The 24,196-nt window shown below is 44.8% G+C and overlaps 1 protein-coding gene across 4 annotated transcripts; it reads left to right on the top strand.

The window, feature by feature from the left end:
* The first annotated feature begins 14,492 nt into the window (after window positions 1-14,492).
* Window positions 14,493-21,858, top strand: LOC123170128 (uncharacterized). Of its 4 annotated transcripts, none has more exons than XM_044587970.1 (10): window positions 14,514-14,968; window positions 15,052-15,178; window positions 15,338-15,386; window positions 16,447-16,524; window positions 16,642-16,683; window positions 17,103-17,237; window positions 17,498-18,109; window positions 18,681-19,016; window positions 19,295-19,494; window positions 21,290-21,858. In XM_044587970.1, the coding sequence occupies exons 2-7, from the start codon at window positions 15,090-15,092 to the stop codon at window positions 17,528-17,530; spliced, it is 426 nt and encodes a 141-aa protein (XP_044443905.1). In that variant the 5' UTR covers window positions 14,514-14,968; window positions 15,052-15,089; the 3' UTR covers window positions 17,531-18,109; window positions 18,681-19,016; window positions 19,295-19,494; window positions 21,290-21,858. The 4 variants fall into 4 exon arrangements, with proteins under 4 accessions (XP_044443906.1, XP_044443905.1, XP_044443902.1 ...); XM_044587967.1 differs by having other exon boundaries at window positions 14,522-14,968; window positions 16,609-16,683; XM_044587969.1 differs by having other exon boundaries at window positions 14,522-14,968; window positions 16,609-16,683; window positions 17,498-18,127.
* Window positions 21,859-24,196: the final 2,338 nt, after the last annotated feature.

The following is a 24,196-nucleotide window of genomic DNA, read 5'->3' as shown; positions in this document are numbered from 1 at the left end:
ACCAATGTAAATCTCAGTGAACACAACCAGCGGGCACTAAGAATGGGTCTTCCCAGCACGCACACGAAAAGCTTCAGGCAAATGCTACATGTCGCTCAACGAGAGATTAGCTTCTCTCCTTTTCCTAGCATTCTGCTTCTTATCAACCAATTTCTTTTCCATTTTGAACTTTTTGTTCGGACCTCCTTTTTTAGACGTGCATTAGTCAACAAGTCATTTAGTGGGCTAATATTTCTCGGAGTTGTACATGGATACCTAGATGTGCTTGTACATGCATTTATTTTGTATTCAGTTTGCTTACTAAGGATGTCAAGTATATTGTCTACTAACATGACACATTCTGGAAAGCTGGATGTTCGGTTTCTGGCAGGTATAGTGTGGGACTGTGTTCCAAAATGAGCTCGGAAACTTTGAGATTTTCCTTCTTTTGTTTCATTTTAAGACTCATGTAGACTCGACAATCGGTTCTGGTTTCGGCCTGAGGGCTTTGTCAAATGATCCTTTGTCTTGTGATCGATCGTCCTCATTTGCACAGATAAATCTACATGATGTAGCCTTGCCATCACATGGCCTCCTATCCGTTTACCATTTCTTTGAGCTCAAAGCCTTTCTGCCCACCGTTGCTAAGCCAAAATGCACAAGCTTCATCTGAATTTCTAAATTCCATGTCAACATAAGGTACCAAATCAGGCAATGTTGGAGATCATTGCAGAATTTTAAAAATTTCTACGCATCACCAAAATCCGTCTATGGAGTTTACTAGCAACGAGAAGGAAAGGAGTGCATCTACATATCCTTGTAGATCGCGAGCGGAAGCGTTCAAGTGAACGGGGTTGATGGAGTCGTACTCGTCGTGATCCAAATCACCGATGACCGAGCGCCGAACGGACGGCACCTCCGCGTTCAACACACGTACGGAGCAGCGACGTCTCCTCCTTCTTGATCCAGCAAGGGGGAAGGAGAGGTTGATGGAGATCCAGCAGCACGACGGCGTGGTGGTGGAAGTAGCGGGGATCCCGGCAGGGCTTCGCCAAGCGCAAGCGGGAGGGAGAGGTGTCACGGGAGGGAGAGGGAGGCGCCAGGGGCTGTGGTCCGGCTGCCCTCCCTCCCCCCCACTATTTATAGGGGCCCTGGGGGGCGGCGCCCCCCTGGAGATCCCATCTGAGGGGGGGGTGGCGGCCAAGGGGGTGGCTTGCCCCCCAAGCCAAGTGCCCCCCCCCACCCCAGGGTTTCCAACCCAAGGCGCAGGGGAGGCCCAAGGGGGGCGCACCAGCCCACCACTGGCTGGTTCCCCTCCCCACTTCAGCCCATGGGGCCCTCCGGGACAGGTGGCCCCACCCGGTGGACCCCCGGGACCCTTCCGGTGGTCCCGGTACAATACCGATAACCCCCGAAACTTTCCCGGTGGCCGAAAGTGGACTTCCTATATATAATTCTTCACCTCCGGACCATTCCGGAACTCCTCGTGACGTCCGGGATCTCATCTGGGACTCCAAACAACTTTCGGGTTTCCGCATACTAATATCTCTACAACCCTAGTGTCACCGAACCTTAAGTGTGTAGACCCTACGGGTTCGGGAGACATGCAGACATGACCGAGACGACTCTCGGGTCAATAACCAACAGCGGGATCTGGATACCCATGTTGGCTCCCACATGTTCCACGATGATCTCATCGGATGAACCACGATGTCGAGGATTCAATCAATCCTGTTCAATTCCCTTTGTCAATCGGTACGTTACTTGCCCGAGATTCGATCGTCGGTATCCCAATACCTCGTTCAATCTCGTTACCGGCAAGTCACTTTACTCGTACCTTAATGCATGATCCCGTGACCAGACACTTGGTCACATTGAGCTCATTATGATGATGCATTACCGAGTGGGCCCAGAGATACCTCTCCGTCATACGGAGTGACAAATCCCAGTCTCGATCCGTGTCAACCCAACAGACACTTTCAGAAATACCTGTAGTGTACCTTTATAGTCACCCAGTTATGTTGTGACGTTTGGTACACCCAAAGCACTCTTACGGCATCCGGGAGTTACACGATCTCATGGTCTAAGGAAAAGATACTTGACATTGGAAAAGCTCTAGCAAACGAACTACACGATCTTTGTGCTATGCTTAGGATTGGGTCTTGTCCATCACATCATTCTCCTAATGATGTGATCCCGTTATCAATGACATCCAATGTCCATAGTCAGGAAACCATGACTATCTGTTGATCAACGAGCTAGTCAACTAGAGGCTCACTAGGGACATGTTGTGGTCTATGTATTCACACATGTATTACGATTTTCGGATAACACAATTATAGCATGAATAACAGACAATTATCATGAACAAAGAAATATAATAATAACCATTTTATTATTCCCTCTAGGGCATATTTCCAACAGTCTCCCACTTGCACTAGAGTCAATAATCTAGTTACATTGTGATGAATCGAACACCCATAGAGTTCTGGTGTTGATCATGTTTTGCTCTAGGGAGAGGTTTAGTCAACGGATCTGCTACATTCAGGTCCGTATGTACTTTACAAATATCTATGTCTCCATTTTGAACACTTTCATGAATGGAGTTGAAGCGACGCTTGATATGCCTGGTCTTCCTGTGAAACCTGGGCTCCTTGGCAAGGGCAATAGCTCCAGTGTTGTCACAGAAGAGAGTCATCGGGCCCGACGCATTGGGAATCACCCCTAGGTCAGTAATGAACTCCTTCATCCAGATTGCTTCTTGCGCTGCCTCTGAGGCTGCCATGTACTCCGCTTCACATGTAGATCCCGCCACGACGCTTTGCTTGCAACTGCACCAGCTTACTGCCCCTCCATTCAAAATATACACGTATCCGGTTTGTGACTTAGAGTCATCCAGATCTGTGTCGAAGCTAGCGTCGATGTAACCCTTTACGACGAGCTCTTCGTCACCTCCATATACGAGAAACATATCCTTAGTCCTCTTTAGGTACTTCAGGATATTCTTGACCGCTGTCCAGTGTTCCATGCCGGGATTACTTTGGTACCTTCCTACCAAACTTACGGCAAGGTTTACATCAGGTCTGGTACACAGCATGGCATACATAATAGACCCTATGGCCGAGGCATAGGGGATGACACTCATCTTTTCTCTATCTTCTGCCGTGGTCGGGCATTGATCCGTGCTCAATTGCACACCTTGCAATACAGGCAAGAACCCCTTCTTGGACTGATCCGTATTGAACTTCTTCAATATCTTGTCAAGGTACGTACTCTGTGAAAGACCAATGAGGCGTCTTGATCTATCTCTATAGATCTTGATGCCTAATATATAAGCAGCTTCTCCAAGGTCCTTCATTGAAAAACACTTATTCAAATAGGCCTTTATACTTTCCAAGAATTCTATATCATTTCCCATCAATAGTATGTCATCCACATATAATAAGAGAAATGCTACAGATCTCCCACTCACTTTCTTGTAAACACAGGCTTCTCCATAAGTCTGTGTAAACCCAAACGCTTTGATCATCTCATCAAATTGAATGTTCCAACTCCGAGATGCTTGCACCAGCCCATAGATTGAGCGCTGGAGCTTGCATACCTTGTTAGCATTCTTAGGATCGACAAAACCTTCCGGCTGCATCATATACAATTCTTCCTTAAGAAGCCGTTAAGGAATGCCGTTTTGACGTCCATCTGCCATATCTCATAATCATAGTATGCGGCAATTGCTAACATGATTCGGACGGACTTCAGCTTCGCTACGGGTGAGAAAGTCTCATCGTAGTCAACCCCTTGAACTTGTCGATAACCCTTAGCGACAAGTCGAGCTTTATAGATGGTAACATTACCATCCGCGTCTGTCTTCTTCTTAAAGATCCATTTATTTTCTATGGCTCGCCGATCATCGGGCAAGTCAGTCAAAGTCCATACTTCGTTTTCATACATGGATCCTATCTCGGATTTCATGGCTTCTAGCCATTTGTCGGAATCTGGGCCCGCCATTGCTTCTTCATAGTTCGAAGGTTCACCGTTGTCTAACAACATGATTTCCAGGACAGGGTTGCCGTACCACTCTGGTGCGGAATGTGTCCTTGTGGACCTACGAAGTTCAGCAGTAATTTGATCCGAAGCTTCATGATCATCATCATTAACTTCCTCCCCAGTCGGTGTAGGCACCACAGGAACATCTTCCCGCGCTGCGCTACTTTCCGGTTCGGAAGGGGTGACTATCACCTCATCAAGTTCCACTTTCCTCCCACTCAACTCTTTCGAGAGAAACTCTTTCTCCAGAAAGGACCCGTTCCTGGCAACAAAGATTTTGCCTTCGGATCTGAGGTAGAAGGTATACCCAATGGTTTCCTTAGGGTATCATATGAAGACGCATTTTTTCGACTTGGGTTCGCGCTTTTCAGGTTGAAGTTTCTTGACATAAGCATCGCATCCCCAAACTTTTAGAAACGACAGCTTAGGTTTCTTCCCAAACCATAATTCATACGGTGTCGTCTCAACGGATTTCGACGGAGCCTTATTTAAAGTGAATGCGGCAGTCTCTAAAGCATAGCCCCAAAATGAGAGCGGTAGATCGGTAAGAGACATCATAGATCGCACCATATCCAATAGAGTGCGATTACGACGTTCGGACACACCATTTCGCTGAGGTGTTCCAGGCGGCGTGAGTTGTGAAACAATTCCACATTTCCTTAAGTGCGTACCAAATTTGTGACTTAAATATTCTCCCCCATGATCTGATCGTAAGGACTTTATTTTCCTGTCACGTTGATTCTCAACCTCACTCTGAAATTCCTTGAACTTTTCAAAAGTTTCAGACTTGTGTTTCATTAGGTAGACATACCCATATCTACTTAAGTCATCAGTGAGAGTGAGAACATAACGATAGCCACCGCGAGCCTCAACACTCATTGGACCGCACACATCAGTATGTATGATTTCCAATAAGTTGGTTGCTCGCTCCATTGTTCCGGAGAACGGAGTCTTGGTCATCTTACCCATGAGGCATGGTTCACACGTGTCAAATGATTCGTAATCAAGAGACTCCAAAAGTCCATCTGCTTGGAGCTTCTTCATGCGCTTGACACCAATGTGACCAAGGCGGCAGTGCCACAAGTATGTGGGACTATCATTATCAATTTTACATCTTTTGGTATTCACACTATGAATATGTGTAACATCACGTTCGAGATTCATCAAAAATAAACCATTGACCAGCGGGGCATGACCATAAAACATATCTCTCATATAAATAGAACAACCATTATTCTCGGATTTAAATGAGTAGCCATCTCGAATTAAACGAGATCCTGATACAATGTTCATGCTCAAAGCTGGCACTAAATAACAATTATTGAGGTTTAAAACTAATCTCGTAGGTAAATGTAGAGGTAACGTGCCGACGGCGATCACATCGACCTTGGAACCATTCCCGACGCGCATCGTCACCTCGTCCTTCGCCAGTCTCCGCTTATTCCGCAACTCCTGTTTTGAGTTACAAATATGAGCAACCGCACCGGTATCAAATACCCAGGAGCTACTACGAGTACTGGTAAGGTACACATCAATTACATGTATATCACATATACCTTTGGTGTTGCCGGCCTTCTTGTCCGCTAAGTATTTGGGGCAGTTCCGCTTCCAGTGACCACTTCCCTTGCAATAAAAGCACCCAGTCTCAGGCTTGGGTCCATTCTTTGACTTCTTCCCGGCAACTGGCTTACCAGGCGCGACAACTCCCTTGCCGTCCTTCTTGAAGTTCTTCTTACCCTTGCCTTTCTTGAACTTAGTGGTTTTATTCACCATCAACACTTGATGTTCCTTTTTGATCTCCACCTCCGCTGATTTCAGCATTGAATATACCTCAGGAATGGTCTTTTCCATCCCCTGCATATTGAAGTTCATCACAAAGCTCTTGTAGCTTGGTGGAAGCGACTGAAGGATTCTGTCAATGACCGCGTCATCCGGGAGATTAACTCCCAGCTGAGACAAGCGGTTGTGTAACCCAGACATTCTGAGTATGTGCTCACTGACAGAACTATTTTCCTCCATTTTACAACTGAAGAACTTGTCGGAGACTTCATATCTCTCGACCCGGGCATGAGCTTGGAAAACCATTTTCAGCTCTTCGAACATCTCATATGCTCCGTATTTCTCAAAACGCTTTTGGAGCCCCGGTTCTAAGCTGTAAAGCATGCCGCACTGAATGAGGGAGTAATCATCAGCACGTGATTGCCAAGCGTTCATAACGTCTTGGTTCTCTGGGATGGGTGCTTCACCTAGCAGTGCTTCTAGGACATAATCTTTCTTGGCAGCTATGAGGATGATCCTCAGGTTCCGGACCCAGTCCGTATAGTTGCTGCCATCATCTTTCAGCTTGGTTTTCTCTAGGAACGCGTTGAAGTTGAGGGCAACGTGGGCCATTTGATCTACAAGACATATTGTAAAGATTTTAGACTAAGTTCATGATAATTAAGTTCATCTAATCAAATTATTCAATGAACTCCCACTCAGATAGACATCCCTCTAGTCATCTAAGTGAAACATGATCCGAGTTAACTAGGCCGTGTCCGATCATCACGTGAGACGGACTAGTCAACATCGGTGAACATCTTCATGTTGATCGTATCTTCTATACGACTCATGCTCGACCTTTCGGTCTTCTGTGTTCCGAGGCCATGTCTGTACATGCTAGGCTCGTCAAGTCAACCTAAGTGTATTGCGTGTGTTCCGAGGCCATGTCTGTACATGCTAGGCTCGTCAACACCCGTTGTATGCGAACGTTAGAATCTATCACACCCGATCATCACGTGGTGCTTCGAAACAACGAACCTTCGCAACGGTGCATAGTTAGGGGGAACACTTTCTTGAAATTATTATAAGGGATCATCTTACTTACTACCATCGTTCTAAGCAAATAAGATGTAAAACATGATAAACATCACATGCAATCAAATAGTGACATGATATGGCCAATATCATTTTGCTCCTTTGATCTCCATCTTCGGGGCGCCATGATCATCTTCGTCACCGGCATGGCACCATGATCTCCATCATCGTGTCTTCATGAAGTTGTCACGCCAACGATTACTTCTACTTCTATGGCTAACGTGTTTAGCAATAAAGTAAAGTAATTTACATGGCGTTATTCAATGACACGCAGGTCATACAAAAAATAAAGACAACTCCTATGGCTCCTGCCGGTTGTCATACTCATCGACATGCAAGTCGTGATTCCTATTACAAGAACATGATCAATCTCATACATCACATATATCTCATTCATCACATCCTTTTGGCCATATCACATCACAAGGCATATGCTGCAAAAACAAGTTAGACGTCCTGTAATTGTTGTTGCAAGTTTTTACGTGGCTTCTATAGGTTTCTAGCAAGAACGTTTCTTACCTACGTAAAACCACAACGTGATATGCCAATTTCTATTTACCCTTCATAAGGACCCTTTTCATCGAATCCGTTCCGACTAAAGTGGGAGAGACAGACACCCGCTAGCCACCTTATGCAACTAGTGCATGTCAGTCGGTGGAACCTGTCTCACGTAAGCGTACGTGTAAGGTCGGTCCGGGCCGCTTCATCCCACAATGCCGCCGAAACAAGATAAGACTAGTAGTGGCAAGAAAAATTGACAACATCTACGCCCACAACTGCTTTGTGTTCTACTCGTGCATAGTAACTACGCATAGGCTTGGCTCATGATGCCACTGTTGGAGATCGTTGCAGAATTTTAAAAATTTCTACGCATCACCAAGATCCATCTATGGAGTTTACTAGCAATGAGAAGGAAATGAGTGCATCTACATACCCTTGTAGATCGCGAGCGGAAGCGTTCAAGTGAACGGGGTTGATGGAGTCGTACTCGTCGTGATCCAAATCACCGATGACCGAGCGCCGAACGGACGGCACCTCCGCGTTCAACACACGTACGGAGCAGCGACGTCTCCTCCTTCTTGATCCAGCAAGGGGGAAGGAGAGGTTGATGGAGATCCAGCAGCACGACGGCGTGGTGGTGGAAGTAGCGGGGATCCCGACAGGGCTTCGCCAAGCGCAAGCGGGAGGGAGAGGTGTCACGGGAGGGAGAGGGAGGCACCAGGGGCTGTGGTCAGGCTACCCTCCCCCCCACTATTTATAGGGGCCCTGGGGGGGGGGGGCGCCGGCCCCCCGGAGATCCCATCTGAGGGGGGGGCGGCCAAGGGGGTGGCTTGCCCCCCAAGCCAAGTGGGGTGCCCCCCCACCCCAGGGTTTCTAACCCTAGGCGCAGGGGAGGCCCAAGGGGGGCGCACCAGCCCACCAGTGGCTGGTTTCCCTCCCCACTTCAGCCCATGGGGCCCTCCGGGACAGGTGGCCCCACCCGGTGGACCCCCGGGACCCTTCCGGTGGTCCCGGTACAATACCGTTCCCGGTGGCCGAAACTGGACTTCCTATATATAATTCTTCACCTCCGGACCATTCCGGAACTCCTCGTGACGTCCGGGATCTCATCCAGGACTCCGAACAACTTTCGGGTTTCCGCATACTAATATCTCTAGAACCCTAGCGTCACCGAACCTTAAGTGTGTAGACCCTACGGGTTCGGGAGACATGCAGACATGACCGAGACGACTCTCCGGTCAATAACAAACAGCGGGATCTGGATACCCATGTTGGCTCCCACATGTTCCACGATGATCTCATCGGATGAACCACGATGTCGAGGATTCAATCAATCCCGTATTCAATTCCCTTTGTCAATCGGTACGTTACTTGCCCGAGATTCGATCGTCGGTATCCCAATACCTCGTTCAATCTTGTTACCGGCAAGTCACTTTACTCGTACCGTAATGCATGATCCCGTGACCAGACACTTGGTCACACTGAGCTCATTATGATGATGCATTACCGAGTGGGCCTAGAGGTACCTCTCCGTCATACGGAGTGACAAATCCCAGTCTCGATCCGTGTCAACCCAACAGACACTTTCAGAAATACCTGTAGTGTACCTTTATAGTCACCCAGTTACGTTGTGACGTTTGGTACACCCAAAGCACTCTTACGGCATCCGGGAGTTACACGATCTCATGGTCTAAGGAAAAGATACTTGACATTGGAAAAGCTCTAGCAAACGAACTACATGATCTTTGTGCTATGCTTAGGATTGGGTCTTGTCCATCACATCATTCTTCTAATGATGTGATCCCGTTATCAATGACATCCAATGTCCATAGTCAGGAAACCATGACTATCTGTTGATCAACGAGCTAGTCAACTAGAGGCTCACTAGGGACATGTTGTGGTCTATGTATTCACACATGTATTACGATTTCCGGATAACACAATTATAGCATGAATAACAGACAATTATCATGAACAAAGAAATATAATAATAACCATTTTATTATTGCCTCTAGGGCATATTTCCAACAGGCAATACATCTCTACAATGTAAAAATAACATGAATGCGTGTAACGCCTTGACCAAACCACCGGTTCCTGACTATTGAGCCTCGGATCTAGACTGGCCCCACATGCCAACACTAGTCTTTCCTGTGGACTTTTTCCTCACTCGTGTGCACTCGAGATCAATTTCCCAAGGCGGTCACCCATCCTCTAATTGCTCCAAGACAAGGACGCTTAACTTTGAGGTTCCTTTCGGATGGGCTCCCGAAAAAGAAGGTGCACCTTATTGATATGAGTAGCCTATCATTTCTATTAAGCTGGGGTGTCACATAACCAACGTCCCCGATAGCCTAGCAGGAACGTTCTCTCTTGGCACACGTCTGTGCTCGCCAGTGCTAGCATCCACATGTACCCATATATGCATCACTGATCCGCACACGCCCGTGTAACCGCAAGGGCAGGCTGTGATACCAACTGTAACACTCGACTAAACCCACCAGTTCAACACTGATTCCTGGTCGTTGCACCTAGGATCTAGACTGGCCCTAGAGACCAACACTAGTCTTTCATTTGCACTTTGTCTTCACTCATGCGCATCCAGGGTCAATTTTCCAGTCGGTCACCCATTCTCAAATTGCTCCGAGCCAAGCATGCTTATCTTTGAGATTTTTTGAAATGGGCACACGGAAAAGATGGTGCACCTTCTTAATATGAGTAATCTATCATTCCTATTAAGTCAGGATGTCACAATATTGAACTTATACAAATGCCGAGAAAATATGACTAAAAGTATTAACAAAGACATTCTAGAAAAGAGCAAGCAAAGAGTACCAGTACTTGGAGATAATGAAAATCCAAGTAAAACTACTGAGATCTGATGACAAAGCCGATGTACTTGGTATAAGAAAAACTACGTACTTATTGGAATTAGAATCATGACACGTTGTGGTAGCCTCCTTTTCTATCTCAGTTGCTTCTTCCATGAGAAAAGGGGGTACGTGATCAAGTTCAGCAGGTTGCTTCTTCCATGAGAAAAAGGGAAATTTGATAAAGTTTCAAAGTAATCAAATGGTGGAAATTCGATCAATTCCAGTGTTTTTTACTGATGTGTTAGACGTCAAGATAAAGAAGAACTATGGAGACTTACGTGAGATTGATTAGTACAGCAGCCATCTCTGCCAAGCTTCGGCGATCTCGTTCCGACATTTTTTTTTTGAAATGTCATTCCGATCAACTTCGGCGTTGTTTCTGTACTCCTGGCACCTTTTTACGTGGTCGTGCGCCTTTTTCCCCGCTTGCGTCGTACAAGGCCGCATGGGCCGGTAGTTTCGGTGGCAATCTGAGCGAGAGATCCTCGTTACGTTTTCCTACCATCGGATGGCAACGGACGGCGTAGGGCATAGTACATCCCTCTATAGTAGATTGATCCAAGTCAGAGGATCTCGTTCTGTGCGATTCGGACTTCGACACTAGGATTTTCGTAAAATAAAAGCGATTTTTGCAGTGGCTACCTCACCCAGCCCCAAGAAGGGGTTTATTGCTGCTAGCAACTGCCAAATCACCTCAGATCCCATCGAACAACTTCCAGCGGACAAGATGAACAAAACTCTTTGACAACGCCTCCAAGCAGGATTGAGGTTTCTCTCTCCTTTGTGAATCACGGTTAGATCTTCAAGGCAAATGATACTCCCTCCTTCCCATTACATTAGGCGCCTAAGTGTTTGGCATGAAAATTAACGCACGGTGGTTGTTTGTGAGTCGAATGGTTGCATGAGGAAAAGACTCGACGGTCTCCTCTAACTACCTATTTGACTGGTCCAATTTTACATCTTCAAAAGAATATATACCTCTAGTGCCCTCAAAACAATTGGTTAGATAGCTAACCACAAGAGAATATAGGTGCAAAAAATTGTGGCAGTCTAACCGAGAGGGAGAGAGAGAGCGCCTTACATAATGGGAAGGAGGGAGTACTAGCTAATTGCCCTTACATTGTAATAGGGGGGGGGGGGTTCATACATATCCTAGTGATCCACTCATCCAAGACTTGATAATACTTTTTATAATAAGGTGATTCACTCGTCCAATGAATGATACTCTTCATAAGTAATGTGATCCTTCTGCTCAAAGAATACTAATCTATAATAACTAAATAGATGATCTCCACTAACCTATTTCTCTACACATGCAAGCTATACACATCAGCAAGCTTCTGATTAGTCCACATCATGCAGCCAAGCTTCGTCATCATACCTTTCCAATTTAATTTTCCTTTCTGTTCTGCCGAGCGACGCAAAGAAACTCATTACCTTCCCTCCATGGAGTTGTCTCGCCTTCCTATCCCAAGCATCACAGTCTATTCATCTCCTCCATTAGATTCCTCTTGGTCCCGGGTTTCTCCTGTCTCATGCATCGCATTGATTAATTCCTTTCCTCTTCGTCTCCTCCAAATTGCAGTAACTGATGGAACAATCCCAACACCTTCTCTGCCCTTAAAGCTGTACAGCTGCGATGTCCCCGCCGTCTCCACAGTAGCTGGGAGGCAGTGCCCCTGCTCTGACCTGAATCCCAGCCGTACCCCTCCTCAGTTGTGTTGTTCCTGTCACCTCCACCATAGCTGGGATCCTGGTAGGCAGTGCCCTCCGTTCTCAATCCCCTCCCCGTTCTACGAAAGCTCGATGAGTATCTTTCAGTTTCTGATTTAGCAGGTTTTCGCCCGACGGGACAGATTTTCTGGCCTGTGTCATCCACTCTCATCGCCGGGTACTACCCGCGTGCTGGATGGAACTAATCTCCAGCCCTTGCCGGCGCCGACGGCTCGCCAAATAAGGTCATTATAGAGTTCCCCCTAATGCATGTCGCCCTCTACCTGTTGATTCTTTATGTCATGTCTATATTCAGTATGCTGATTTTGTTATAGTTGTCTTCTGATGCCACAGTTTGATCTCTGAATTCACTCAAATTGGTAGGAACGACACAAAAGACAGATTCTCACGTAGACACCAAGAAGTGAAGCCGGTGCAAGAAAAATAAATCGAGACCAAGCACCACTCAGACTTACCAGCAACAAACCGAATGTCAGGACAGGACTAATCACTGACATCACAGATTGGAGGCACTTCAAGGAAATCCAAGTATGTAAAACGCCACAACTGAAAATTGGTCGTGCGACATTAGATTACTCCTGTTATCTGTATGTATATAGATTCAAGTCAACGCAGTGGGAAGTCTTCTCAGGACATTAGACTATATCAGGTATGCCTGAATTGTTTATGCGGTCTGGTGTGTCGTTCCTACCACTGATTTGCTATTTTGCTTGCAGGACATATCAGGTATGGGTTGCAAACAAGGGATATTAACATGTGTCCTGATAAGTGTACGCAAGAAACTAATGTTGGAGTAGGAGTTTGTCTATCTTCTAATCAGTTACATCCTCCGTTCCTAATTATAAGAAATTGTTCATTTCAGTCCGTACGTGGTACATATTTAATTGTTCATTAAAATATCCAAAACATCTTATATTTCGGAATGAAGGTAGTATATCGTTCAATGTTGAACCCTTTTCTTGATCTATCACACAACCTGACCAGATTACATTTACAATGCATAGAGACTGCTTCGATGCCACTAATTATTCTGTTTCTATCTTTTGGTCTACACCACGGTTGCCTTTCAATTATAAGAGCTAAAGAGCCATCTATTTTTTATCAAGCCTTCGGAAGTTCAGATGTTCAAACAAAAGCACATGGGTGTTCATGCTTTTCTCCGTGGCTAGATTCATGTATTGCAAGTGTGCTTTGCCGCTCCAGTCGATTTCTATTTTCAAATGTCGCATAAATATTTGGCGTACTCTTCCGAAGCAAAAGAAATCTTCTCTATGACCCACGTAAGGTTTCAGCTTTTGTGCTGCTCACCTTCTCTGTTATTTTCATATTTATGTACTCTTCTGGCGTTCCTTCTTTGTTATGCCTACTGTGTGTGTCTATCAAGGCCAATGGAAAGTCTTTCATCCCCCGGTGCTGCAGGACACACTCTCAGGTGATGTATTCCCTAATATGTGCAAAGGACATTATTTTTTGTACAATTCATATCATCTTGCTTTTATAGTCTTCATGTCAAATATCTTATATATCATGCAAACATGCCACCTCATCATACAATTGTCAATCATGCATGTGGCAAGACCCACCATAATATTCAACATATTGTTTTCCTTTTAATTACTCTACATCTTTCAATAAATATTGTTACAACTATACATAATCAAATATAACAAGTTATATGTTTTTTTATTTTTGTTCTCATTTATTAATACAAGGTTGCATCAACCAATTCCCGCAGCAACGCGCGGGGTATCCTCTAGTCTTCATAATTAACGTGATCCTCTTGTCCAATGCTCGATTATACTTTTCATAATTAGTATGATCCTACTGTTCAAAGAATAACACTCTTCATAATTAACGAATCTCCCATCGAAAGAATGACACTTTCTATAATTAACACGAAATAAACAAACGTACAAAACCAAACCGAACCACGACGTACCGTCATGACTGCAGACTTCACTTTAGTCCACTTTAATAGTAGACATAGTAGAGATGACTAAAAGGAGCGTTTTAACCTTGGAGTTTTAAAAAGTAGAAAAATAAACTTTACTCCGAGGCTTCAAATTTTGTAATATTGACCCATGAATGCACACATCTGTTCATTGTGTTTGTATCTATTTAATGCTTCATTTTTGTGTGAATAAAATCCATCCTTTGCCCAAAAAAAATAAAATTAATGCACACATCCGGGACACGACGTCGGAGCTAGGAAAACTTGCGTCGTTGAAACGCACACATGCATCATCCATGTACGTACATCCAGGAGAGGAAACTGGGACAAACGTCGGGACGCTTGCGCCGTTGATTGTTGTTTGGTCGTCGGAACATATAAACGCTCCTAGCCTACCCGCCATTCTAGCGGCGCGCAGACAGTTTTTGACCGTACGATTCAGTTACCCGAGTTGCAACAGTGCTTTTTTTGGATGCTGGCGTCTGGTCAGCCGTCGGTTTTTTCTTACGCTCATGGCTGCTTAAAGAGTCAATGGCAGGTGGACCACGCTTCATGTTGCGTCGAAAGAACGAGGTGGGTTTCGCCTGGTATCGGTGCGATTGGATTAGCGACGAAGACTGATGGGGATGAAAATATCTCCCTCGTCAGCTCTCTCCTCTCTTCCCGTCCCCCTCCTCTTCCCCATGCCGCCGCCGCCGCCACCACTTTCTCCCTCCCTCCTGGCCGCCTCGTCTCCTCCACCTCCGCCTCCACCCCCTCCTCCTCCCTTGCCTTCGCACCGGCTAGCACGGCCCGACCACGCGTTGTGGACGAGGAGGCCACAGCTCGGGATGCAAGCAAGAGGAACCAGGCGGTTCTCCTTCCATGGCAGCGCCCGGACTCGAGCCGAAGCCGAGGAGCGCGGCTTTGATCCAGGCTCGACAGGAGGAGTAGAGCAGCAGCCACGCACACCAGCCGACGGGCCTGTCCTCCTCTGCGCCTCCTCTCACGTACCCTCGGCGGCCGCCTCCTCGTCCTCTGACTGCTGCCGGTGAGTCCTCCCTTTCTCGTTTTCTCTCTTCCCTTGTCCTCTTCCTCACTGCCGCTCCTCTTCCTCCAATCTCTCCTGTTTAGCATGGTGGAGACGGCGTAGACGGGCTAGGCAGGCCACAATGGCTGGTCGAGCACCCACCCCGGCGACCTCCTGCAGAGGAGGAGAGGTCGAGTACAGATCCAGTTCATGGAGGAGATGCCAGCACAGGTGAGCTCTTTCTTCCTCCTTTCCTTATCTTCCAATGGTAACCTGATGTTTTCCTTTTTTTTGTTATGCGTATAGGGTTTGGATGGGGTTGATTCTTGTTGATAACGAAAGTTAAGTTAGTTGGGCAAAACAAATACTGAAGTTCCTTGTTTTGTGCAGGGTCAATCAGTCTCTTGTTCGTCCTTTGGATGGTTCGCTGCTCGCAGAGGTAGGTTCTTCCTTGCTCGTGTTCTGTTTGATAAAATGCCTATGAACTGACATGGCTCTTTTTCTTGTTTTGTTGCGTGTCCAGGTTATTTGCTCATTCTCTGCTCGTCTATGTCGTCAGCGAGAAGGTTCGGCGTGCTTTTGCTGGATTTATTTCTTAAGCCTATCCTGCTGCTTGTGGGTTGATCCTCCATGTTACGTTGGAAAAAGCACACCCTTGTGTGCATAGGGTAGTTCTGGTTCTTAGGTTCCCGGTTATTGCTTTCAGAGGTGTGTGTGTGTATTCATTTATGTATTCACATCCATGCTTGTGCGGTTTTCTCTGTTTTCGGTAACCAGTCCTGCATGCCTGCTTCTTATTTGCTTTGTCAATGTTCGTGTGTGCCTAACTCAATTGCTGCTTCTTTCATGTATGTGCTTTCTTATCCGGCAGATAAACTCATGTTTTAATATGTGCATTTCCAAGTTTGACGCATCACTTGCTGTCGTTGGTTTAGTATGTGTTCTTCATAATGCAATGGGCTGTTTTGTTGCTCGGCAATGGATGCAAGTTAGTTAACTACCCAATAAAATTAACCTACGGTTCTAGGGTTCAGTAGGTCTTTTGTTTGTTGCTTAGTCATACTTTTGTTGCTCACTGCTACATGCAAGTTCATTGTCAGGTTAGTTAACTGTTTTTGTGCTCACTCATGCATGCAAGTTAATTAACTATCCAATAAAATTAACCTCTGGTTTCAGGGTCTGGTAGGGCAGGTTCCTTTTAGGTTCATTAGCTGTTTTGTTGTCCACTGATGCATGCAAGTTAATTAACTATCTAATAAATTTAACCTGTCGTTTCATTGTCTGGTAGGTTTTTTTTGCTTCCTTATGCCTCTGTTCTTTTTGTTTGGTTGCTTGCTAATACACGCAGGTTGATTGGTTGTTCTTGTTGCTCACCGATGCATGCAAGTTAATTAATCATCCAGTAAAATGAACCTTATGCTCTCAGGGTCCATTAGATATTTTTTCTGCTTGTTAGTGTATTCTAAATCCTTTGCTTTGTTCTTTCTGTTCCGTTGTAGGTTATTTCGTGTGCTTGGAGTTTGTGGGTGCTTTACCTCCTTTTTATCGTCTTGTCGTTTGCTTCTTTACCTGCCCAGGTTTGTGCAAGTCCTTTGGAGTTTCCTTTTCAACACCGTGTCTTGGCTGCTGTCCCTCATGTACGCCCCTTCTTCCTTTTGCAGATCCTGATGTTGTTGTCTTCAATTGCTTTGCAGTCTAACACTATTAGCTCTCCAGTTCTTCGTCTTGCTGTCAAGGTTTGTTTTTGTGCCTCAGTTTTTTGTTTCGTCACACTATGTTACTGTGCATTACTTATTGCTTCATTATGCTAACTGACCGGGTGTTGCGTGCTTGTTTTTTTGTGCTTTCTTTTCTTATGCTGCTTACTTTCTTTATACCGTTTCCTATCCTTATGGCTCTGTTCTTTCTTCTTAGTGAGAAATTTTAAACGATTACGTATCCTGTGATCTGTTCTAAGAGAAAAAATTATGCTGTCTAAGTGTATCTCTATTCAGCTGGTTTATTCAAAAAACATAGCGTACAAATTCCTGTAGGTGTCTAGATAGAACTGCAACGCTTTTAGTCCCACCAAGACCGCCTGATTAGATAAAATCTAGAAGCAGCCACAGGCTGCCAATTATAATAAATTAATAACCTTGACATTTTTTCCTTGCAGCAAATCACTATCAAAGAGAAGGAGGTGGATACATTATGGAATCTGACATTATCCCTGTTAGTGCTAATAGATCCAAGCACGCAAAGAAACAAACGATTTTACAGACCGGATACCATAGCGAAATCAACAAAGAAGGTAAATCTGCACGAAGAAAAATAATGTTGTTTATTACTTTCTTTTCTCCTACTGGTTTCTCTTTTTAAACCATCTTTGGTCAGCACCTAAATACGCATGGAAGAGGATCACTTTTTAAACCATCTTTGGTCAGCACCTAAATATGCCATACTACTGCTTTGTTGAACCATCTCAGAGCGTATGGCCTTGGTTATTTTTGGGCACAATTTTCTTTTGTTGTCTTTACATGCTCATTTAATTCATTTATGTTTCCTTTCCAGTTGCAGTGGTGGAGGATATATTCTCCGTCATGAGTGGATGCAATGGCGGAGGACAAAAAAAGAGGTGGGGTGGAGCTTGAGCTTCCTACGAATGGTGTCTCTCTGCTGCCAGATAGGAGGCTCTTCTGGGGAGTTGGTGGCACAGGGGCACTTGCTGCCTATGAACAGGCAGCTTTGCAGGCTATAAAATTCTTACAGGGATTGTATGGGTTTATGATCAGAGACTATAATTTCCATTGTGTTTGTCTATACGGACTCGGTAGCTTCTGCGGTTGCTATTGCCGCGTCTGCTGTGAAGTATACGGCTAAACTGGAGAAGGACCGTGCCCGTCTGCTCCTTTCGTGTGCTAGCGTGGTTCCTCTCTCCAGTGGTAACTGCCTGCAGGCACAGCTTACCCTGTCGATCCCATCTTGCTCATGTGCCTCCTCCCGCGTCGATCTACTTCACTAGGTCCTCCTCACCCCTCACATGCCCTGCCAGGAGCGGCGGTGCAACAGCGACGATGCTGCACGAGATCAAACCAGAGGAATGTGATCCACATTTGTCTTTGCTTCCATGTCCACGGGAGAAAATTGCTGAACATTTTGTCATCCCCAGATTTCCTCCCCACGGTGTGGCTATCCTTACCCGTATTTCTCTCTCTCTCTCTCTCTCTCTCTCTCTCTAATTTTCTGTTTTCATGTATATCTTTATATAGATAGGCAATGGCCTCATCTCAGAAAATTGCATGATATATATACTAAAGGCATCATTACATTTTAGATGGGGTTTTAACATCTTATTTTTTTCATATTTTGTATGAATGTTGGACATACCCATCTCCATTCTGTGCAAATTAAAATCTTTGCCTGCACCCTTTATTGAGAAATTAGATTCTATAGTTGCTTAGAAAAAACATATGCATCACTAATTCATTTTCTGATTCCAAGCTTGCTGGACATATGCCAACTCTTTTTTATCTTGTATCCTTCTCGATGCTAAAATTTACAGGTTATGTTTCTTTTTGGATACAGTACTTTGAAAAATATGTGAGTAACAAGAGTGTGTTACTGCCTGGATGTACTAAGAAATTATGGACACTAACCAAAAGTGTGCTACTGAAATCATGACGCCATTTGCTTAATAATTGTGGAAAAATGGCTCTTTTGCAATTAAAAATAATTATCAGCACTGACTATGTAGGTATGGTCTTTGCATGAGAAGCACAGATGGGCATGCCGACATGGACCATATCAGGTCATTGCCCTATTCTTTCCACATTTTTTATGTCATATTTCAAATTTTCAATTCATTTGTTTTCCATATTGCTCATGTTCATAGCATTTCTGTTGGGCACTTATCCGTTGATAATTTATCATTCCTCTATTAATTAATGATCTCATCGCATCGCAGTAGCACACTGAGCTCTATGTTGTTTTGTCCTGTTTTCTCCAAGGTCCTTTGCAGGTTCCTTGGGTAAAGCTTGCTGATTGTCAATGTGATTAGAGGGCCAGTGGTCGAATGATGCATTTCCTATAGGTTTGTCTTCTTAGCCAGATTTATTTTTTCCAAGTTGTTCCATTCATATGTGTTAGCCCGGCATGTTATCAACATATGATTCATATAAAATTTCATGGATTGCAGAGTTATACTTAGATAATTTCATAAATATACTAAAATTGAAATTTACTAATTGACAAGTAGATTCTTGTTGAAAATAGACAGCTAAACGTAGATACAATGCCCTCGCTATGTTGCAATTCCTATAATCCACGGCTACAAATTTCATGAATGTATTATTTCTCATCTTTGTGTAGGTCTATCCAGTGGAGATGGCGTCACCTGCCGGAGAAGCGAGGGGGCTATCCCTCGAAGGGGCGGTGTGATGGCGGTGGTAGACACCCCAGGTTGTGCCCATCGACGCAGCAGGCAGTGTGTGGGTGAACTTCTATAAGTTTCTCAACCGCAGGCCGAACCACCGCTCGAAAGCCGCCATCCTCTTCCACTCCATCAACAGGTTAGTCAGTCAGCCACCTCCAGGCTGGGTACATCCTTGAGTCAATTCCCCTGTTTTTTCACTGTCATATTCTTTGTAGTTTGCCATGGTATTTGGTATGTTGATGATTGAATCTTTTTTCTTGCATCACTCTACCAAATTTGAGAACTGCCACACGATTTTGACCCTGGCAGGAGATCACCAGAATCAGTTGATGACAGGGATCCGCAAACCACTGTCCTATATGTCGCCAATCTCTCTCATAAGTTTGGTTTTCCCCGCCATACATCTTCTGTCTACTCACAGTTTTAAGTGTATATATGCATCATCGTTGGCTTACTACACATTATATACCATATGATGTTAGGTGGATGGGAATTTTCTTTTGAGGCTACAATTAGTGAGGAAATGATTTCACAAGTTATACTTCAAGCTCATAACGCCACACTTGGCTGTTGTACTAAGCAATGACATGTAGTATCAAGAGAATCTTGGTTAAAATAATATAATTGATTTTCTATAATAGTTGCAGTGGGTTAATCAAGCATTAATTGGGTGGATGAGAGAGTGAACTGCAGTACTACAACCAACTGTTTCAGAAGATGTCTTCGATACCCTTTCTTGGAATCAACTCATTGACTTTTTTGGATGCTTTTTTTTATATTCTTCACCATCATTATAGTTTCATGGATCATTTTCCTTAGTTTCGTCAAACCAGCCATGAAATCTCTATACATTTAATGTTACTAAATCAAGAACAAGTATAGAGATTTCACCGGGATGCTTTATTTATGAGCGTCATACATACTATCTATGGCACACTCTTTTAATATTTTGATTTTATATCCATTTCTAATAATGTTTTCTTTCAAGCATATATTCTTTAGCAAGTTAGAGTGTGCAATCAAGTCTCCTAAGTGCGTAGTTTTATCATATTATCAGGATCTATAGCATATAAGATAATAGCATTCCTCTTGGTTATTTTGACGCTTCCATGCTTCACACCGTATTATGTTTTAGAAGAGAGCCAGAACCATTCGTGAATATAAATGATAGATGCTTGGCACACTTGCAAATAAAATTGTCCAGGGCTTGAGCCATGTATTGCATTTGAAATGAAGCTTTTAATGACCTTCTCCACATTTGTATGATTTTGAATGTATCGAAGTCCATTCTCTACAAATCTCTACAAATCAAATTCTTGATTCCTCTATAATTTGCCCTATTTGGAGAGCACAAAATCAATAGCGTAGATAAATAAAAAATGCAGATATATTTCCATTCACATGATCATCAGCTCTATTCTCTTTGGTCATGATTTTCTTTGCTAATTTTTTTATGCACCCACGCAAAGTGCTGATGCTTCGTCAGAATATTTTGTTAAGAGCTTTATGCAATCATGATTGTTTGAGCCGGTTATGTCAAACAAACATTCATGTAATTAGTTGCAGTAATTCATAAAAAAGAATCGGCATAGTTCCTATTTTAGGATAGAATCAACATAATATGTCCAGTTCTCCCGCACACAAAAAAGTCTATGCTCAGTTGCATGACTTACAAATCCAGTTTTAGGACCGAACAAGAGATTCGTACACACATTTCATTGTGATTTGTGGCAATCTTGCGTGTGGTACAATGCCTAAAGAAAATCAATTTTATGGTCAAGATCTTAAGTTGATGATAACTTCATATGTGGTTCTCCTGTTGCATTAGTTATATTTTTACTTTTGATCATCTTGCCCAAAACTAAAGTTTCACTACATGAAAAATGACTACTTTATTTTATACCATGTTAACCTCTTTCTCTTCCCCACAGGACAACGTCTCCTGCGTTCTCGATCCGGCGCCACCACATATCGTGATTCTTGATCGGGCACAGGCCGCCGCCATAAGAGAGCTTCTCTGGTGTGGTCTTCATGCTTGGTCTGGAGAAGCAGGGGAGGATGAGTAGGACGGGCATGGGGAAGGAGCAGCCAGGCCGGAGCTCCGGCATCGCTCGCGTCATGGTCGAATGGAGCCGGCCATCTCTATGGGCTGCTGCTCGCCGGTCGTCGTTCCCCAATCAGAGTTGCTCATCTTTGGCTTCACCATCTTCCTCCCCTGATCATGCATCTATTTTAGATCATATAATTATGCTATATCATATATGTTGTTTAGTTGAGACTTGTGCATGCATTGGCATTGATTTAGACAGAGATATTGCATGATTTGTACATAAAAGGAGTACGGATGATCTAAGAATAAATGCTCGAATAAAGTTAGTAGTGAGATTTAGGTAGAGGTTACCTGCACTGTTCTGTTTTATGTAGATTCTAAGATGCAAAATCATACATGGTCCTGTTAGTAGTTTGTTTGAGTTGTGAGTTTACGCATTTTCCCTTGGAATGTTTGTATGTGTGATCACTTGCTTTTAGGTTCCCAGCGGTATATCATGAGAAGTTTTTTACTTTGCACCGGGTGATCAACTACATATTTAGACAAAGACACTATTCAGGACCAGGAACATTAAGATTTCTAATGTTGTTTTTCCTCTTTCAAGATTACAGTTTTCATAAGCCTTAGATAGCTAAGGTACATAGTTTTCATTTAACAATTTTTTTGCTGTTCTCTCATCTCCTATATGGTGTCTAAGAAATACTAATGTAGACAATTCAAAATTTTAAAATACCTTCTGGCCAATTAGCCTATTATATTGACCGGGCTGTTGATTTTCTGTCCTTTTCTTATTCCCCCATAAAGAGAAGTTGAAGGACCTGGTGGCTGGTTCCAAGTGATGGCAAGAAAGAAGGTGCAATGGAGTCAATTGCGCCAACATGGGTTAGGTGGCTTAGTGTTTCCATCGAACATATAAACCCTTCTAGGCTACCCGCATAGCCAGGGCAATTCAGCTCGGCGATGAATCTGGTCCGGCCGTTGTGTCTTGCTTAGTACCTGATTTGTACTTTCTATCTCGCTGTCAAACATCCCGACGTTGGTTTGTTTTTACGTTGCGTGTTTCAACCACAGAGAATGACAGCTGGGCCAGCCTTTGCGCGCGGTCCCAGCCTACGGTGAGAGCATCAGTGTGTGCTTGTGTTGCGCAGCGCCGCAGAGGCGATCGCGGGGTGGGCAGGGGCGATCATGGGTTGGGGTGGACTGCAGCGAGCGGGATTGGCTAGCCCTTATCTCCATGAAAATATCTCCTGCCGTCGCCGCTGCCTCCGCTCCTCCTCCCTCTCGGCCGCCTCATCTCCTCCACCTCCACCACCTCCTCCTCCCTGCCTCTCCTCCTCCCACGTCTCCTCATCCCCTCCCTCTGCCTCCGCACTCAATAGGAGGAGCTGGAGTCGCAGCCGCACCGCACAACGGTGGGCGAGGGCGAGCTCCGGCGCAAGCGAGCGGACCCATCGCCCACGCCGGCGAGGTCCCTGGCCCCTAGCTGCGCCTCTACCCCGTCCTCACATGCGGCCATCCTTGCCATTCTGCCGGTGGAAAGCTCCTCTATGACGGCATCCACCGGATCTGGTGTTGCTGTGCGTGAGGAGGACGGACATGGGGAAGGCGCAACAAGGCAGCATTGGTGTCACTGTGTTGCTGTGCGTGAGGAGGACGGATGTGGGGAAGGTGCAGCAAGCCGACCCTCGCGTCGCAGTAGAGTGGAGCCGGCAATTTTATGATCGGTCTCTAAATATTTCAACTTGCACGGTTTGAATTAGTTTCACATGCTAAAGTATATAGTTTGAACATAGGTATTCCTTATTTTTTCATATAAAAGGTTTAAAATTATTACCCTCAGTGCTTGATAAAACTCGAAGTTACTAACAAATGCAAAGGTTTCTCTTACAAAAGGTTTATAATCATTACCCTTGATGCTTGAATTTGGACCTTGCACCTTACTTGGGTAACATGGAGCCAAATGGCACATTGTCCAAATACACGTTGAAAACACTTCGGGTTTGACATGGTCTCTATCCTTGATCGAACATAAAGTTACTAAAAAGGCAAATATTTTTCAACATGAACATGGTTTCAAATGGGTCTCTGCGCCATTTGACGCACCGGGTCATCTAGTGGTCAGAAAGGTCTGATTTGATCTAGAACTGAAGAGCATGAGCTTTTGGTTTCCACTTTTTGCCCCGTCCGACCGGTCGAGTTCGAGAAAGTGAAGAGGTCTCGCTACACCCCGTTATACCCCGTGCGCTTTCTTCCTTTGTTTTAGAGTATCTTACGCCTTTCCTGGTAGTTGGCTCACTAGTTGCACTCGTGCATGTACTTGTTTATTTTTTTTAGAATGAAGGCTCAAGAAGAGCCCGACTTTGAATTAACAAAGCCATCAACCGGCCAGGGATTACACAAGGTCACCAATACAACCAACTTCAAACAGAAAAGAAAACAAACTGCAGGTACACGGTGATGCCGAAGCAGCTTACAAGCACCAAAGACTACACACCCTATAGAAGTAAACAGAATAAGCACTAGCATGTAGTCGACGGAGTCCTCCAAGTGAACTTTAGTCAGTAGGACAAACAGAGGGGAACTTCGGGCGGAGCCATTGCCCAACGTCGATGAACCGAGCCCTCATCTACCTTGGAAGGTGCACATCGAAACCATGCCGCTCCTCTCCAAATCCGAGGGGACCCCTGCCCCTCGCCTTGGCTCGAAAGGCACCGGACCGCCGAAAGATGGAATTGCCCTCCCTAGAGCAAGGAAAGGGCATGATTCTAGGCACCAAGGGAGATACTCA

This window comes from Triticum aestivum, chromosome 7D, assembly GCF_018294505.1.
Source record: "Triticum aestivum cultivar Chinese Spring chromosome 7D, IWGSC CS RefSeq v2.1, whole genome shotgun sequence".
In the NCBI taxonomy this organism is placed as follows: domain Eukaryota; kingdom Viridiplantae; phylum Streptophyta; class Magnoliopsida; order Poales; family Poaceae; genus Triticum; species Triticum aestivum.
Note: the sequence above shows the minus strand (reverse complement) of the source record. Positions and strands in the feature narration are given on the sequence as shown.

Coding starts and splice junctions, on each gene's coding strand:
- LOC123170128 (XM_044587967.1), top strand. CDS start 15,090: ATGGCTGGTCGAGCACCCACCCCGGCGACCTCCTGCAGAGGAGGAGAG. Junction 15,179..15,337: donor TGGAGGAGATGCCAGCACAG/GTGAGCTCTTTC, acceptor TGTTTTGTGCAG/GGTCAATCAGTCTCTTGTTC. Junction 16,684..17,102: donor TTCTTCGTCTTGCTGTCAAG/GTTTGTTTTTGT, acceptor TTTTCCTTGCAG/CAAATCACTATCAAAGAGAA.